This window comes from Atractosteus spatula, chromosome 8 (assembly GCF_055471065.1).
Source record: "Atractosteus spatula isolate fAtrSpa1 chromosome 8, fAtrSpa1.hap1, whole genome shotgun sequence".
NCBI classification, from domain to species: Eukaryota; Metazoa; Chordata; class Actinopteri; order Semionotiformes; family Lepisosteidae; genus Atractosteus; species Atractosteus spatula.
The window spans coordinates 26,308,938-26,328,979 of NC_142713.1; the positions used below are offsets into that span (position 1 = coordinate 26,308,938).

The 20,042-nt window shown below is 36.8% G+C and overlaps 1 protein-coding gene across 1 annotated transcript; it reads left to right on the plus strand.

Annotated features, from left to right (window-relative positions):
• The first annotated feature begins 2,705 nt into the window (after positions 1–2,705).
• On the plus strand, positions 2,706–18,573 carry LOC148829330 (uncharacterized). The gene is made up of 19 exons (XM_088924317.1): positions 2,706–2,725; positions 2,997–3,055; positions 3,424–3,481; positions 4,530–4,684; positions 7,098–7,162; positions 7,726–7,819; positions 8,348–8,614; positions 9,455–9,736; positions 10,225–10,476; positions 12,405–13,136; positions 13,225–13,343; positions 13,433–13,643; positions 13,941–14,090; positions 14,257–14,447; positions 15,030–15,178; positions 15,827–16,084; positions 16,971–17,130; positions 17,261–17,390; positions 18,443–18,573. The coding sequence occupies exons 1-19, from the start codon at positions 2,706–2,708 to the stop codon at positions 18,571–18,573; spliced, it is 3,483 nt and encodes a 1,160-aa protein (XP_088780443.1).
• Positions 18,574–20,042: the final 1,469 nt, after the last annotated feature.

The following is a 20,042-nucleotide window of genomic DNA, read 5'->3' on the forward strand; positions in this document are numbered from 1 at the left end:
GTCCTTTCTGTTCTTATGCTGGTCTAACAGAAAAGACCTCCTTATATGGCACTTCGCCAGAACTCAGCATTCACAAAGCAGGATGTCACAAGTTCCGCATAGACGTTCTGTGAAATCATTAACAGACAGCACTTGTTATGCGTTTCCTGCTGACAGGCAAAGAACATGCAGTTTGATCTTTAGGAGATAAATTGTTAAAAGCATTTATTCTGGATTCCTCAGTATGGATCACTTCACTTCTTGATAGCTATTTAAATATTGTTACTGGCTTTGCAGTTTTATTTGCCCAGTGGTCATCATTCATTCTGACACATACTGTTCTGTGCTCATACATGTGACATCAGTTAATGTTTCATCTCTTGGAATGCAAGCCACAACAGACTTTTCTTTGTTTTAGAAATCAAAAACTACACGAATTACCAGTCATGAAAATGGCCTAATTGAAACCAACTGGTATATAATTATTTTAAAATAGATTCCCATGTTGCAGACCTATTCATTCATACTGTATACATAGACACATGACTTTGAAGCATATTGTGAGCTACACAGGAGAGGAAAAGACAATCTTGTACATCTTTCAATAGTGAGCTTACAGTACAGTATATGCCATATTTTATTTTTTGCATTTTAATATACCTACAAACATTTTGTATTACTGAATTATTTGTAAAAACACAGATTTATGTTATATTAAATAATGAATTAGGTCTTGTGCTGCAATAAATGAAAAATTATTCTTGCTCTGAAGGACTTCTTAAATGGAGAAATTTTTATCCTGTCCAGGGTATAGCCTTGTCACCTAACCAGTGCTTGCAGGACTCTGGGATGAAGTGACCCTTACTACATTTCTGCTAGTGGATGCATGAATGTATTAGACAAAAATGACCAAGAGAATAAAATAATTACTTTATATATCAGAGTGTATCCTGCCTTCACCGGCGACCCTGTATTGAATAAAACCATTTGAAAAAGGAGGGATGTTTCTCTTTAGTATATTCTGCATAGCACATCCAGATTTCAAGACCTGGAATATATACTCTATTTAGTGGCTTTGGTATGAAAAAGAAATAAATGTTACACACTGAACCTTTATGTTCACCTTTTATGGATCCAGAAGAAATAACCCATTTGACAGATTACACCTAGCAGGGATTAACTTCAGAAGAAATGTACCACAAATCAAATCATTACCTAAATATATTTTCTGTGCATTTTGAATTCATTATAGCTTACAAAAGAATCATGTAAAAGTGGCAATAATAATTAGTAATAATATAGGCTTCTCAACTGATGGTATATCTTCAATACAATTTCTACATTTATAAAAAACATTTGTATGCGTTTTAAGATTTCTGCTACAGTACATGATGTGGGTCAGTTGAGGTGTCTGGAACGATATGAACAGATCTAGAGGGGTAAGTTGGAGAAAAACTGAAGAAATGTAAAAGGGATCCATCCATTTCAAGATACCACTTATTCTCAAACGATTTTGGGATCATTCAAACCCATTATTACAATTACTGTTGTCTGTGAAGCACAAATAGTCACGAATAGCAACCTCTCAAAATGACTCTTTTTCACAGTGCACAGTCCAGCACTCAGTACTGTATATCGCATTCAAGGATATCTTTAGGCCAGTAGTAGGTCTATGGAAAACGTATTTTGCATGAATAAAACTGTGCGTAAGACCATTCAAGAACAGTCATTCGTAACACAAAAAAGCACATAACCCACATCAAACGCACAAACCAAGTGCTGGAAGTGTAAGCAAAGAAAGTCCAAGAGCAACTCTGACTGAATGCTAGAAAAATGAAGATTGACTAATTAATGAGCTTGTCGGAATCCTAGCTTCTTTGAATGGTATAACAAATTGCCACTACTAAGAGAATTTGTTTTAATTATAAAGCATGAACAGCTCGTAAAAAATGTTTTGCTAATTGGTTTTATAGCTTTAGCATCTATAAAGCCTTTAGATTAAGTATAATTTTAAAGTTATGGAGTATTCTGTATTAATTGATTTTATCGAGAAGTGCATTTATTATTAATTGCATTCATCATTAAATTAAAGTATTTCTGTAAATTTAGCACACCAAGTTCAGCCCATATGGTTATAACTAACTTCTAGACAGTGTAAAAAAGAAATTGCCCTTGAAGGCTATCTTTAAATTATTTTTAAGTTTATCATCCATGATAGCTATTTGGAAAAAGCAACTTTAAGTGTTATTTCCTAAGCAGGCAACGTCTCATGTACTTATTGTGATTAAAAAACGATGGAATGTCCCGTACTAAATATTTAAATTTAATAAATGAAAAAGGGAATAGTCAATTTACTGAAACAGCTGTGACTATTTCACTATTGTCACTGATTTTCCTCATAATCAATTGCACATTTTAGCCTTTATGACCCGAAATATTGTTTTGGTAAAAAAAGGTTAGAAGTGAGAATACATAGTGAATAGGACACTATTCATAACCTACTCTTCGTGAGACGAACTCTGGCCATTGTCCTCCCGGATCCAGCATTCTAATCTTCTAATGCACTGAAAAAAATACCTTCCTTCTCCTTTAAATCCCGACAAGGCATTAACGGGAAAATGATCCAATTAAAAAAAAACCCGTTAATTACCTAAATACCATGCAGGTGCTGCAGACCTTTAGATCAAGACCAGAGGGGGGAATTGGCTTTTTAGACGAATAAAACAATGCAAGGCTTTCTTGAAGGGTAAATAAGAAGTATCAATAATAACTCTTAAAAAACATGAGTACGAAGTGTGTAACATTGTACTATATTTTACTAAGCTAATGATTTGATTAGTACAAGAAGGTCTTAACTGTTGACATTGTAGCCATAGGCGCTTCATTGACCTTTCAAATTTCAAATCACCGAATCATCGCATTTGATTGAAAGATGTAATGTCATAGCTAATACTTTATTCAGTTTTTAACAAAACAATAAAGGTTTTCTTGGAATTAACATTATTTTATTTTTTCAGGCTTTATTCGGCGCTCATAACCTTTCTAAGCGTCTTTGTAGGTCATTCAGCTTCTGTTGGTAAGTAAGATTTTGTGTGCATGAAGCGTCTTCATAAAGTCCCAGGGTCTTCGTTTTGTTACCAACGCTGATAGTTTTTTTTAACTGTAAGTTTATTTACAGAAATACAGATTTAAGTGACTAAGTATCTGGCTTGAACATTACCTCGAATATGACTTCCTCATATTCAGAATTATTGACTTGATTTTCCTTGTTTTTTAGAAGGGTAGTTAAATAGGCATCTGGATATCATCTGTATGTAAAATTAATACCAAAACAATTCTGAAATTTCGATTTTAGTCGAGTGTCAATAGTATTTGTTCTAACTATAGCCCTGGTTGAGCGTTCGTTTCAGTTTTGACTGCAGAAATGTTTGCGTTGTTTTAAAGGCAACTGTGGTACCTACTCTTTCTGCTGGATGATAAATTCCAATACCACCTATGAAAGGTAATGTTTATTTACATCGCAGACAACGTTGTAATACCAGGCGGGCAAGGTATTTCAGTACATCATATTCATGTTCCTCTATAAAAGTTCGTGAGCGAAACATTATGATATTCTTCCCATCATTTGCTTTCACACTTCATTCCTTTACGACAACGTTCGGCAATCTAAATCTTACGAGAACTGCAGGTTAACACTAGATACTACAAGCAAAGCAATTAAAAAAGGTAATTCATTGATGTAAATGCAATGCTCATGTTATCATTCTATATGGTGAGAGGATGAACCACCACTGCTTTAGATTTTTATACTTTAAATGTGCACAATCTGTAAACTGGCTCGTATTTTTATTGCGCTACATCCTAATGTTGTTAGAAGAATGATATTAAATGCTTTCAGTTCCAATTTGTAATGATTATAAGGACAAAACCTTGTTTTATTTTAATGTGGATACAGGGACTTGTCAAGAGTGTATCTTTAGCATTTATTGTGCCATTAAATATGACTAGGAACTTATTGGAAGTGTTTTTGCCATCTATATCTCTGAAAATGTGCCCATTCAGTGTCATACTAAATGGACCTCCCTGGTAAACTGAAATTCTGTTGTAAAAAATGCTGTCCCAAGATGCCATTCATTTTTTTTAAGGTTTACCAGTAAACCCATCCATTCTTACCAGCACTGGTTGTTTTCCTTTTCACATAGTATTTTAAATGAATAGTGCACTGTTGCATTTTAAATGGCAAAATAATCTTTAAATCTTTAAATAATCTAAGAGTAGAAATAATTTTGGTTGATTTTATAGACACAAGCTTCAGAAATGTGTGTTATAGTAAACTGGTACAGGGAGTGTTTTCTAAAGATACGTTGCTAATAGCATTCAATTAAACTAACACATCTATCCTGACCATAGGTTGCATACCATGAAGGTAAAATATTAATTCCCATGTTCATTTCCTTTTTAGATCGTATTTAACAGGAACTGATGATTTAATTCTTCTGAATGGGTAAAAATGCATTATTACAAATTTACAACCTTCTTCTTTTAAACAGCCTTGATAGCAATCTTTGGTTAAATGGTGTTGAATTGTTGTCGATTGGAGAAAAAGAAAAGTTCATGTCTCTGAAGTTGGTATCATCAGGTTTCCATTCATTAACATTTCAGAATGGAAGAGACCTCAGTACTTGGAGAATTTCAACAGGTGCATGTAAGTATAGTATAGTCTTTAAATTTCTGACCAACAGTTTTTTTTAAATCCAAGAAATAGTGCTTTCGTTATTTGAAGTGCCAATTATTATTGCAACAATTTTATATTTGGGATACACTAAAATGTGTTTACAGTTTGATCTTTGGTACAGTAAACCACTTAGTGTGTTTATGCTTGACATGAATCATGTCCTCACAAAAAGTTTAAATGTTAATAAAATCAGTATACTGTATCTGTTAATTCATTCTAAATTTTGGCAATGAAAGGCAGAATCTGTAGCAGGTTTGTGGCTTAGTTTTTATTGTGGTTTTGCTGCTATGTAAATTATTTTTGGAATCAAACACATTATACTACTTGATAATAGCAAAAATAGCCAGCCCTTGATCCTGCATAGCCACATGTCTAGCCACATGATCTAGCATGTCATATTGATCATGCTTAAACCAATTTGTACTTGAAGCACATAATCTTAGATCAATTAAGAAAGCTAATTGTAATTGCTTTCAATTAATTCTGGAATGGTCAGTTCATTTAAAATAATCTTTGACTTAATTGCATGGATAACCTTAACTAGGTGAAGTAAAATTGATGTCCTTAGAAACTGATAATTTAAGGACCAGCGTTGGCTGACCATGTTGTATACAAGTGCTTTCCATTGCCTTGTGGAAACTATTTGAAAATGACACTTTCAGTCCTTAGTTTTGTCTCGCATCAAAAGCGGCAGAATCGGTTTGATAGTATGGTATACTGTGGACTGAAATGGTTCAGAACACAGAAAAATATACAGTACATATTCACAAACAGAATGCTTAAACAAACAGTGCATTAACATTTGTTTTTCTTTCTTTACTATTTCATATGCAAGTACAATTAATATAGCCATTACATCTAGTATTAACTGTGAACCTTACTCAAAAGCAGCTAAGTGGTTAAAATGGGTTTATATGAAAAATAAGTTTCTCAAAAGACAATGTAGGAGAACACTTTGTCTTGTATTAAACGCTTCATATTCTGCCTGGCTTGCAAACAGCTCAGTACATTATAGTTCTGCCTTTCTTTTTCACTCTGCTGCAAAGCTGGTTCTATAACATTTCAGGTGTCCCTTGACATGTCATTTAATTATTTAAGCATCTTGTTTGTGGTGTTGTACACTAGTGCATATTCTGGTGCAATAATCATGGAGTACCTTTCTCAAGGCTACGACATCATCACCCCACCCATGGTTTGAAGCCATAACCTTTCAATCTGGAGTCTAGAGCCCTGAACACCATGCCGTGCTGCTACACTATAGTGTAATTCCATTACCCAAAAGTCACTTTTTTGAAGGCACTTAAAGAATCTTATTTCTGTTTTATCTGTATTAGTGCCGCCTATTTGTGTACTAGTTGTATTATTATGGTTAAATATGTTGAAGCGGATTTTATTCTGTTTATGCTTGGGTAATATTTGTCTCACCAGCATGCATTATAGTGAGAGATGTTGTTAAATGGAGATGTTGATTCACCTCGGTGTTTTCCTCATCCTGAGCTTCTTTCTCTGGTCTGGAGATAGTGGCTTATGTGCAATGCTGGCTCCAGCGATCAGCCTGTTCATGGGCCTCCTGGTATATTTGTGCATGTGTGCTATGCTGACTCATGTAGGACCTCCAGTGAACTGGATGAGACCCCTTTTCATCGCTGTTTCATTAATTAGTTCACTTTATAGTGGTGCTTCAATGTCGCTTTGCTCCATCTCCCTGCTGTCGAAGAAAAGTCTTCACTCAGGTTAGGTGTGGTCAGGCCGAGTCCTTTATTCATGCGCATGAGGAGGATAGATCATGCAGATCTGAGAGCAATCCCTCATACAGATCTACAAACATCTAACTCCCCGAGATGATAAATGCAATGAGTTTTATACAGTGGACACACACAGGAAAGCTCACTCCAAGTTTCCATATTAGGAGATGTTTTTCTCTCTACAAACATTTCTTTGTAATTGAACACGTTCTTCTTAAGAAACAGTTCTACAGTACCTTGCATACAGACAATTCTACCTTGCATACAGACAAAAGGAAGTATAAAAATAAAAGGTGTGAAAATGAGCTAGACATTCTGCGGTTTGTAATATCAATGTCAGAAGGTCAAATAATATGCTTGAATTATCCTTTTATACTGTTGCTAAGCAAAAGGCATATGAGCTAATAAAAAGTCACTATTTATATATTTAATAAAAAGGCAATTGCTAAAATTCTTCCTCACTGCCCATGTCCTCTGTAGCATTTTCATTTGAGAAAACTACTTCTTTTTCAGTAGAATGTGCTTGCTATGGTAATGTTCTCATGACCAGCTGATCTAACAGTTGAGAAGATAGCTTAAAAATGTTCAATTCAGTTGCACTATTTTTCCACCCTAATGGAAGTTTTTCTTGTTTCAAGGTTCAGCCCCTTCCGTTGTAAAAAGTCAAAATGAGCCTAAAGAGCAGCCCATCAGCAGCACAATTGTGAGTGTCGTTTCTGGTTTTCTAGGGGATTGTAAATGCTGTCAAATGTGTGTTCCTCAAATTTCTACAGTAGCATAGTGTTGGAGTTTGGCCTAAACTGTCTACACAGGTTCTCCCTCTTATGGTGAAAACCTTTCATATGAAAATCAATTGGCACATGGCCAGAACAATAACATATTTCTAAAATCAACTTACTGTAAGTGATAGAATGCAACAAATAAAATAAAATTTAGAGTAAGGGGTGAATTGGGGGGGGAGGGGAATCATTCAACAGTCCTGTTTTGTAATCCAAAGAAAGGCTGAGCTATACGTACGTAGTATTCTGAGGACTGAAACATTGTACAATACCTCAACTAACTTTTCAAGTTGTAATGAAGCATAATGACACATACAGTAGGTTTAGGTTTTATTGTATTCACATTTTGCACTTTATTGGCACATTTCTGCCTGTTAGAATAAGTAGAGGAATATTTGTTTGTTTCTCAAGGTAATACAACTATTTTCTGCTGTTTGCATTTAAAGTCTGTTTTGAAAGAAAACTCGGTGCTCTTTTTATTCTGTAGGAGGTTTTGAAGTCTTTCACAGCTGATCAGGTTTTTGCATGTGAAAGCAAAACTCTTTATCTGCGTCAAGAGAAGGATCTTATTTTTGCAGTCGGTAAGCTTTGTTGCCTTTAAATTGAAAATATTTTTCAAGAAATGGAAATGCCAAGCATTTTTACAAGGTCAAAATGATTTTATATAGTTCAAAAACTACAAAATCATACACATTTCAGAAGATGGCAGCAAAATTAAAAGGTTGTCTTGACTTGGAAAAGTCTCGGAGACATGCAGTTAGAAACATTACATGGCTTATTTTGCTCCATTTGTTTCAGTACATGAAAACAAAATCTAAATTTTCATTTTATGTATGCAACCTTAGTCTAGCAAACCAAGAAGAGTTCAAATAAATTACTTTGCTCTCAAAGAAATTACATCTGAATGAATCACAGTTTGCTGGTAGGTTTTTAACTGCTTGAATATCAGATCATTTTTTAAAGCAGGTTTTTTTTGGTTGGAGGTCAGTAACATTAAACAGTTAGTTTGGCTATATAGTTTTAGGTTAATGCATGTGCTCATGGAATTTTAAAATAGCAGTTTCCACTAACTTTTTTTTTAAAATTTTGATTGTCTAAACACCTCCCAGGTTACACTGAACGCTTTCCAGTGAGAGTCGAATCGAGAAGTGTCTCTACACTGCAGCTCTCCTGGACTGTGTTGTCCACTCCACTTGAAGTCCCTGTGTACAGGGTCACCTTATATGAGCCTGAAGATGACGCTGCCATTTTGGTGAAGGAGGAATCTGTAACGGAACCCTACTACACGTTTCGCAACCTCGACTCCTGTAGGGATTACATTGCATGTGTGAATTATCCAAGTAATCCCTCCATCTTGTGTGTGAAAGCCCTCACGGGTAAGGCTGGTTGGTTGACATTGGAGTGTGTTGCTAGAACTGCTGAGGTGACAGAGAGCAGTTGTTAGTACTGCTTTAATTGGTTACAGAAAAGCTTTGCAGGGACCAGACAATTGTGTTAGCAATGTCTCATTTCAATCACATATTGCAGAGTTGACAAGTCTGAGGAAGACTGCATTTTCTTAAATGGACCCGAGTCTGCCACATTATTCTGTAAACCTTAGGGTTAATGAAAATATTGTGAAATATGAGATAGGTTTTTAACTAATAATATTACATTCATATTATAATAGCTGTTATTTTCTTATTTTAGTTATCCAGTTTTTACTTTGAGGTTATTTAAATGAATCAGCATACTTGTCCCCAAGGGAAAGCCTTTATTATATTAATAAAAATATATATTACCATCAAATATGGTATAAAAAGTAATATAATCAGTTTTGCTTATTTATAAACCTCAAGACTGACAGAATGTCTTTCCTGCTACTGAGGAATAATCAATAGTTTTGAGGTACTACAAAATGTATTCCTTGTGATTTTCAAGGTTAAATCTCTGAGTTGTATCTCTGCTTGATACAGGCTTGTATCTAGACACTCCTGTTAAGAGCTGTTTAGCCCAGCTGGATAGGAGAGATGAAACTCCAGTGGCTGAGATGTATCTGAGGGGTAGTTGAATCACAACACAATCTCTAGCTACACTAGCCAACTCCACTATATCAATTACTAATAACCACAAAACTTAGACTGCATTGTAGCTTTGATGTCTGTCAAGGTTGTGTTACTTAAATAGCTAATTATGTTTTTGTTGAAGGATTGTGTAGAGTTATTCTTATTTTTCAGATCCTGAAAAACCAAGGAATTTCCGAGTCACTGATTCCAATGGCAGCAGCCTCACTGTGTCATGGGACTGCCCTCTGAATCAGGAGTACACCTTGTTCACGGTGTCTGTTCTCTACCTGAACTCAACGGGTCATCTCCAGATAGAGGAGTCTTACAGTCATAAGGAGGACAAGCTGGAATTCACCCTCAGCAACCTGCCTCCTTGCAGCAAGCTACAGCTGGCCCTGCAGACCGTGTGTGAAACTGAAGAAACGCGGAGCAGTGAAAAGATCTTTATTGATGGTAATGTGAATGTGTTGCAATAGTGATGAATGTTATTTTCTTCATGGAACTGTTGGTTTGGCCCAGTGAGGCGTAAATATTCATTGCTACCATGTTATATGTGCTTCTGTACTTGATCAATATGATAAAATGTAAAGTGTTACAGCATTGCTTTACAGTAATAAGTTGGTAGTCCTAGAAAGCATTTTACTTGTTTGTGTAACATTATGAACTTTGAGTAAAGTTTGCAGCAAAATTGGATTATTGGAATATGCTTTGTTAATAAGATCCAGATTTGAATTTCAAATAAAATAGTAGTAATGTAGTAATTCTATGAAATAGAAAGCATATACTGGTTCCAATATTTTATAGCTTTGTAATTCACTTAAAAAAAACAATTGATAAGTTCACAATTTATTTTGGTAATGCTCATGCGTTGTATTTGTGTATGGTAACGGGTATTGTTTATTCTTCAAATGCATGCAGTAATTTTGTTTCCTTTTCCGCAGCTTATGCTAAACTGGAAGATGTCCGTCAAGTTGCTCACACCAATAGTAGCTACACCCTGATGTGGTCTGTAAGGAACAACTCCTCCATTTCTGCATTCAGAGTGTACAATGATGAAATTCTGCAGGGGTCTACCTCCCAGAACACCTACACAGTGACTGGAGTACTGCCCTGCCACCAGTACAATGCAACTGTAGAAGCCATCTGTGGAGAGAAAACAGTGATGAGTGTGAGGACCATCCAGGCTGAGACGGGTAACTAACAGAGATCTGCCAAAGCAGTGGTTCCTGATAGATACTGGCCATAATATGCAGTGACCTTCCATTAAAGGGTCCGTTTCTTCCATTAAATCTTATGAAGGATTGAAAATTGAATGGTAATTTTCCTTGTTGTGGGTTTTATAGGCTGTTTCCTTGGCCACTTATTATCATTTCAGTTTCAGAATTGAATGTAATAATATACAAATGACTCTCTCAAATCTTTCTCATGTTGTTATGCCCAGAAATGAAGAAGGCTCCACAGCTGAAATGTTTCTTTTCTTTACCTTTCTGCATCAAGTGCAGATGGAATGAATCTTTTAGCATGTTTTGACATGTTTGGCTACCTACTCGAATGTTACTATTTAGATGCATCAACAAAACACTTTGTATCTCTTGTTGGTTGGCCCGTGTTATTGATGAGTGTGTTTCCAGTCAGGTCCTTAATGACACTAATGTGATATAAAATGTGACCAATAATTTTTACTTAAGGTCATTTAAAAAAAACATTTTTGATATCATTGTCATGCTATAATAAGAATAATAGTAGTAAGATCATGGCATATTTTAAGTAGTGTACTCAGTGTATTAGACAACATTTGTTAGTTTTATTTTAGTGTAAATTTTAAATAGATAATGATTTTAAGTTAAATCATGAATACATACTGCTTAGTAAGCTATCAGAAATGACAATTGTAACCTGTGCACTGACATTACATAAATCAGATAAGTCGGTGCTAATTCATTATAATGATTTAACAGGAGATCTACTGCCAAAGTCCCAGTCTAGTAGCCTATGTGACTATTAGAAGCAATACAAGCTGTCCATCTATAACAAACGCTTCGCACCATGTTGCTGTTGTGACGGAATCCTACAAGACAGCATATTTTACTATAGGCCACTGGTCTAGGGTAGCGCATGTGGTCCTGTGACTTGATCAATGTAGTTCTGTGCAATTTGGTTGCTATCAATCATTCTAAAGCAACTGGACACTGCTGCCCACCAAAGCACTTCTTGGAATGTCCCGTCAATCTTGGTGAGGCTGGGCTCCTAATGGCCCATCATTGATGGATTGTTTGGATGTAAGGCAAAGGGTACTGTAGAAAGTGCTGGCTATGAACATTCTAAATAAGTGACAGTATATCTAGTGCAGTTTACAAAATACTGATAACACAAAACCCTTGTTCTTTTGATAAGCGGGGCACATTGGTTTGTTCAGTTTTCAGTTGTCAAAAGTCTTGACTTTTAAAAGGTTAAAAAACGTCATCACCAGTGCCCAATCAGCTGTCACTCCTAAGGTTATTTAGTGTCAACTCGGCACTTGCTTGCAATTTATCAATGGTTCCAATCAATGTGAAAAATCTATATATTTTATCTTAAAGCATGTGTAAATATTGAGTATCAAAAGAAACTAATGTATGCAGCATTTGTGATTTTTAAATTATAAATATCCAGAGGATTAAAGTTCCGGCCACCCTTTAAATGGACACGTTTCAGCACTATTCATTTTTATAATCTTATTAATCACATCAGTAGGTGTATCTTTCCTGTAACTCCAGTGGTTTTATGTATTATCTTTTGGTGCTTGCTGTAATAGATGATGTGCATTAATAATGAGGTGATATGCAATGACCACTTCACACCTCCTTTGATGTAAAGAGGTGAAAAGTGGTCATTGCATAGGAGGAAACATGAGAGTATCTTTACATTGAAGGCCCATTGATGCAAAAATACTCTCATGTTTCCTCCTTTCTGATGGCATCAGCATATTTAGCAATAAGGTATCTGAAGATTTTTAAATGGCTTGTTACTTGGTGTGATGAAGTTAGTCAAAGATGTGATGTTAATTTTTTTTTTTAAATGGAGCCTTTGTTTTTGTTTACTAAAATGATCAGAAATTCTCACAAGTTGCAATGTTTTGCAGGCCCGGGTACTGTAACAGATTTGCAATTCCAGCAGCAGGACTCCGAGGTCCATTGGAAGACTAAGTCTGGGCCCAGGGTGATGTTTGCCTACCAGCTTTATGATGAAAACCGTTCTGTGATTCAGGGTGGGAAGGTGAACAGCACTACTCTGGATCGTTTTGACTTGAATCCCAACACTTCCTATCAGCTTGAGGTATTTGAGGAGTGTTTGGGTGAACATGGCCTTTCAGCGTTCTTGGCTTTTATTACCAATGCAGAGACTAGAGCTGTCCCAAGTTTGGATTTCACTGACAAACCAGTGTTGGAACCCCCTGGTAGCATTGTGGCTGCAACAAAGCCCTCTCCTGATGCTGATGCCCCAGCTGTTCTGATAGGCGCAGTCCCTCAGTGGGCAGTGTCTGGGGTTCCCCCAGACTTGGAAAGGGAGACTAAACCCCCATCAGTGGTTGCGAAAACTCCGGAGACGGCAGTTAAAGATGATCTCGCGGAAGATAACATGATGGTGATAACGGCATTGGATCCAGAAGCAGATGAATCCCCATTGCAACAGATCACACCCACTCATAGAAAATTCCCACCAACCCCATTTGATCCCAAATCACTTGTGCCCATGAACACAACCAAAGCATTAACTCCACCTGCCCAAGCAAGAACCACATCTGTGCCTGCAAAAGTCACGCCTATTCTTGCAACAGTCATACCAAGCCAGAAGGTGGTCACACCTGCTCAAGGTTTGTGATTTGTATTTTTATGTTGTATAATTTAGAATACCAAAACTTCACTCTAGGATTAATGAAAGGCATTTTTATTTTTGTAAAGATCTAGAATCTGATGTTCCATCATCCCTTGCCGTTGTTGTGCCATGGGTATTGCCAACTTATCTTCAGACTTTGTCATCTAAACCCAGAGTTGAATTGGAGCAAGTGGTCAAAAATCAAGTAAGTAAAGCTTAATTGTGTGAAATATCCACCAATGTCAATCCATCATATCCTGTGAAATTTCCACTGATGTATCCATATATTTTCAGTTGAAGGATGTCTTAAAGAAATATCACCCCATAGAAGTTGAATTGGTCGCGTTTAAGTCGGATGAAGATAAAACTAAGATCTCTTTTAAAGTCTACAACATTTCCAACAAAGAGGCTAAAGAGCAACTGTCTGTCACTGAGCTATCCAATTACATACAGGCCCTCAACTACCCTAACATCACAGTCAAAGATGGTATTATTTTCTGGAATGGTAAGTGTGTTTTCTGTCATACTGTAGTCTTAAGTGTTTTTTTTTAAAGACTGTAATAAATGTAATGAATATGCAACACATACAGGAATGTTAGACATTGTCATACATTAGATATTGTGTGTAGTTAAATAGAAATAGTCCTTTAAACTTGTATATTGCGCATGCAAAAATGGACTTAAATTTCACTTTTTCTTAGTGACCTTAATTGATTCATATGCCAGATGTCTTTCCTAACCTATTTTATGTTATCTCCCCAGAAATGATTTTCATTATATAGTCTTCTCTTCCTGCACACAGATACAGATGAATGTGCTTCCCCTGTCCTGAATGAGTGCAGTAAAAATTCTTACTGTATTAATACTCTGAGTTTCTTCACCTGTGTCTGTCACGAAGGATATTATGATGTCAGCGGTGCCTTCAGCCCTCCTGTGCACTCTGCCTGTGATGGTAGGCCTACCCTGGAACTAGTGCAGTTGTAAAAAGTGTCCTGGGGTGCTGCAGTAACGGCTGTGCATCCCCAGTGCTAAAAAAAATAAACTGACATTTCTCTGCTGTAGCCTGAACACAAAAAAACAACTAAGTGCAAATTGATCATTTATACTTCGGTTTACAGAGGCTGGGATGTTTACTCATTGTGATGTTGGCCACATAAAAGCTGGGATTTCTAAGGAGTTTTTAAGGAGTCGTTTCAGTGGTGAAGTGAGTGTCGTTTTGAACGATGGGAGCTGCCAGGCTAAAGAGAATGAAAATTATTACTCCTACTCCATAACTAGCAATCGCAGCTACTGTGGAGCTACAATTCTGGCAAGTATCCCATGATTTTTGTTCCTTAATTTTATATTGTTATAATGATTTTATATACATATAAACTTATACAGTACATCCAAGGGGAAGTTTTTATTTGTACAGTAGCTGAATGAAACAATCCTGTTTAGCCTGGCTTAAGCCTGAGACTACTATTATTGAAAGGGCTGCTATTGAATTATTGTGGAGGCAGAAACTAGCTGCAGTTCACTGGTCACATGGCCAGTACATGTGGACATAAACCCAGGCTCTGTCTTGAGCAGAATCCAGTCAAACATACCTGGCAGAATTTGAGTTGGATTGTAAATGTACTAAATGTTTGCCTCCTGTTCAGATAGAATTGCCTTTGTGGCACATTTTAAAGTATAAGCAACTCTTTGTGATCTTAATTTGGTTAACAGACCACTTTACTTGTATACTCCAAGGCAGTTTTTAATCTTTGTTTTCACACTTGATTTACAATGGCCAAATTGTGGATTTACATTAAAGAACTGAATCCTTTAGTCTAACGCATGACTCTTGTTTTATGAACCTTAACTGAATGGTTCTCAAATAATTTGATGTTTTGTCACTCTTAAATAGGTGAATGAAACCCATATCATGTTTAAAAATGTTCTTCACGTCACTGCTGGTAAAGTGATCACTAGAAGGGACCTTCAGGTGGTATGGAAATGTGTCTATACCAGAGAATACCTTCGTCACACACACATGGGAGAGGATCTCTTGGACTGGTGAGGAAAAAGGCAGTACTTTAAAAAACAATCCTTTGTCTTGACTCTAAGATACAGCATTGCGTTTTTAGTTACTCTGCAGTCAAGGGACTCGGTTCAGTTAAATTATTTGTGTAAAGCCATAAAAAGTCATTCTTTAGTTGTCCGGCTTTTATGTGGAGTGTGGGAAGGATTTTTGGTAGGATTTTATTTGCTAATGGAATTCTTGCTCCTTTCTTTTCTGGGAAAATCAAGTCTGTAGCTTTTCACTGGGAGTACATTTCTATTCATTTTTCTATTCCATTTAAAGTTTATCGGGTTAACTTCTAAGCAATTGCATTTCACTTCAAATATACACACATGCCCACAACTCCATACTTAATTTTTTACTACTTTTGAAGCTTTTTTTAACTAACATTAAGATCTAATGTTTTTAATTTAGCAATTGTAAGATTAATACTTCTACACAGTTACAAATTTAAAATGCTGTATTGCACTGCTGTATGCAGTAAATTTGTTTATTGGTTCTGATTTTTCTGCTAAAAAAGTCTAACCTTATAGACAGGTTAGCACAGCTTAATACCTTTTCCCAACATTTGAGAGAATCAGTTTTTGTAAATATATATTTTCATATACCACATCAAGCACAAATGTTTCTTTCCTTACAAGGCATCAATCCTTAATCCTAATCCAGTACAACACCAGCCGGATTTTGGAACTCCGTATGACTCTACACGACAATGATTCTTTTAAGTCCAACAACTCGATCCCGATGGAATTCAGCTCGGACACTCACCTCTTTTTTGAGGTGACCCTTCATTCACAGGACACCTTTGCCTTTGACTTTGTTTTGGAGGTGGTCTCCTGTTGGGTAACGGAGACCTCCAACCCAAAGGGAACACCGAAGGTATTCTTCTTGAATGAAAGGTGAGCACATACAGACCTGCTGTAGAGTGATGTGCCTGATATCGCACATGATTCATTGAAGTACCCATTGTTGCATGAGCTAGTGCAAATTTAATAATTTGATATAGGTCTTTGTTTTTAAAACATGTTTTTCCCTCACTGACCTAGGATGTACACTAAATTGAGCTGTGAACATTGTATTTACTGTATGTCGGTCATTTGTACGGCACTGGTAGATTATTGAAACAACTGCCAGACCACAACATTTCCAATGCCAGTGTTGTGTGCTTTTTAGTTGCTGACCTGTTGCATGTCTGTTCTGTTATTAGTATAATGGATAAAGGGTCATTAATGCCTAATATTTCCTAGATTTAATTTGGAAGTAGCAGGTTTTTGACAAATGCAACAGCATGTACAGTAGCATTATGGATAACTACAGCTCAGCTTAGGTATTGTCCAGTTTTTTCTAATTGTCCCCATTTTAATGTTTTCAAACCTATAAATTTAGTCTACTGTACTTGGTTTCAAGGCCTCTTATAAACCTGTATTCTGTAAAACAGTTTGCCCTTGAGGCTGATTTATAAATGGCTTCTCTCTCACACCTACAAGAAATGCCTCTGTAATTGCATGACCCTGTGTAGGACCCTGACAATGGGAGCAATGGTCACGTGGGGTTTCTAGAGTGTTTTCACTTGTGAGATGCGAGTTGACTTCAACGTTCGTAAATAAGCTCCTTCACTGGCCTTGAAAATGTTGCGGTGCACTTTAACTGTAAAAGTTTTTTAAAAAAACTTGAAAAAATACAGGAACATTGTGTAATACATAGAGGATCTGTAATGTCATATCTATGAGGAATTCCCATTTTTGCACTTTAAAGCCATATATTGTAAATTGTTTTTTCCCCCAGTTGTCCTGTTGACGAGACCTTTCGGTGGTATACAGCTAATGGATTACAACAGAAGAGACGGTTTTCAGTACAGATGTTTACTGTCACTCCAAAGAAACCCATCTATGTGCACTGCTTAACAAAAATATGCACCCAGCAGGAAAAGGAAAACTGCTCAACGGTATTTTTTTTCTTTCCAATAGCACTAAATTACAATAAGTTTTCTTTTACACTACTGCATCTTGTATATAAGTTACCAGAAAATATTAAGAGTATGCCCCCTCCCTTTCATTCTTAAAAATCTTTGACAGGTCTGTCCTGCAAGGAGAACAGACAAAAGAAGAAGAGATCTTAAAAACAAACTGCTAACGGCAGTTCTGTCAGCTGGGCCCATCATTGTCGGGGATCATGCCATGATGTCTGAGGCAAAACGATCTGATTGTAAGTAACTGAACCAAAAGAACTTCACATTGCTCGCTTTAGTACATTTTTTTTTTACCAGTTTGGTATTGACATCTCCAGCACACAGGACCCTCACAAAAAAAAATTAAAGAACAATCTAATCTCTCTGTGGCTACTGTAGGTGCAGCTTCTGCTCCAAAAGTTAAATCGACCACTGTTACAGAGAGAATCTTAATTCTTAATTCACCGCGGGTCAGTGCAGTGGCTCTGTGGCTATGGATCTGCGGCTGTGGATGGGAGGTTGCCAGTTTCTATTCCATGGCTGGCAGAGGAATCCTACTCCATTGGACCCCTGAGCAAGGCCCTTAACCTCAACTGCTCCAGGGATGCCGCATAAATGGCTGACCCCAAGCTTCTCTCCCTGTCTATGTCTCATGGAGAGCAAGTTTGGGTAGGCAAAAAGACAAATCCCTAATACAAGAAATTGTATATGGCCAATAAAGTGATCTCTTAATGTGGTGTTCAACTTGGTTGGTCTGTGCCTGGTTTCTGTTCGTGTGTTCTCAATGAGATCACTAATCAATACTGCTGTCTTTGTGACTAGTGATAAAACCATTGAAAAATGTAGTCCATTAGATTCACTGATGGGCATCATGGGGTCTGCAGTGTTAAGTACTGAATGTATGTATTCTGGAGGTGCTTGGCAGTCTGAGAAGTCTGGAAATATCTAAAAGATGTAATGGGTACCAGTTTTATTTGTAACCACTAGATGTCGATGTTGGTTCACCTGGCATAAGATATTAATTGAGACAAACCATTCTTTTTTTGAGTGCTCAAGCCATAAATTTACTTTGAAATCATTTACACATTTTCATAGCTGATGTTTTTTATATCTGCAATTTAAACTATGCTTCCTGAAGAATGACCTGGAAATTTAGTTTGATGTACTTTAATGTAGGAGATTAAAGGCGGATAAATTCTTTCTTTCTTCAGTGAAACATTTGCTGTTCTCTCCTATCATACTGAAGTCTCTCAAGTGTTAATGACATTCTGTCATGTTCTTTAACCTGAACCTTCTTGTTTTCTCACAGGGGATCAGCTTCTAAATGTGATGACAATCATTGGTGGAACAACAGGCTTCCTGCTATTAACCTTGCTGGGCATGAATGCAATAAAGCGCATTTTAAAATGCAGTGAAAAACATCAAGAAAGGATTCAGTGATAATACTCCTTTCCTTCCTCTTAGTTCTTATAGAACTTTTATAAAATTTGTTTCTGTTCTGAAAAACAAATCCAAAAGTACCTAATGGACTAATTTTGAAGTACAATGTGGTGCTGGATGTACCCAGTAGAGCTGGTGTGGAGTCTGTCAACACTGGAAGACAACTTGTGACTTGTCTTCAGTGTCCAGGATTTGTACCTGTTTTTGCAGGTGTTGTACATCTAAAATTGTTATTAATAAACCTACTGAATTCTTGATTATTGCAGATTGGTATATTTCATTAAACCAGATTTTGACATGTACAAAATATAACATTTTTACACCAGATTTTTTTTTACTGCACATTAAACGAGAACAATGCAATTGTCTTTAAACACAATTTCAATGGGCTGCCGTGCTGTTAGTGTAAACTTCTGTAAACCGTGACATTCTTGTAAACGGAAAGCCCACCAGAGTCTGGAGAGATTTCCACAAGGAGCCAATGCAAGGAAGCTACAACATGAGCCAATTTATACTGTACATTTTACTCATCCTCAAATCAGGCTGCTTGAGTTTAATATACTGCAACCAATTTAAGACAGCCTTACCAAAGAAAGCAATGGAATTAAGCTTGTAGAAAAGCAGCTCCTCTGTATCAGACTAAAGATTTAACCTTATGATTTAGTTTTTCGTTCAAGTCAAAGTTTGAGTAATTTGAATAATCCTTAGTGATCAAGACTATTTTCAAGTTCAAGTTTGTCATTCCAGCCATATACTGTACAAGTATACAGAGGACTGAGATCGTTCTCCAGGTCTATGGTGCAAATACAGACAAGACACTAACAAGACAATATTATATACAATGCTGACGTAGACGTTTTCTGACCGGTTACATAAAGTGCAATGTGGCTAGTGCAATTCACTTTACAGGATTGTGCAAAGAATACATCGGACAGTATGCCTGACATTAGGCAAAAAAGAACTAAGTTTCCAGATTTGGAATAGATGCAGTAAGTACCAGGGTGTTGAGGAGCCCTTCAGCCTGTGGGGAAAAAAGCGGTTGTGGAGTCTGGTGGTGCTGGCCCCTATACTGCGATACCTTTTATCAGATGGTAGGAGGGCAAAGAGGTTGCAGGAGGTGTAGGAGGGATCGTCCACAGTAGTGGGGGCTTTGTGTGTGCAGCGTTTGTGGTATATGTCCTGAATGGACGGAAGGGAGGCTCCAATGATGTTTCCTGTTGTATTGACAGTTCGTTGCAGGGACTTGCGGTCTGTGACCTTACAATTCCCAAACAATGATAGTTTGTCAAGATGCTCTCGATAGTACCTCTATAGAATGTGGATAGTATCATGGAGGGAAAGTTTGCCCTTCTCAGTCGCTGCAGGAAGTGGAGACGTTGTGCTTTTTTAGCTAGGGAGCTGGTGTTGATAGTCCAAGTGAGGTCATCCGTGATATGCACACCAAGAAACTTAGTACTTCCAGCTGTCTC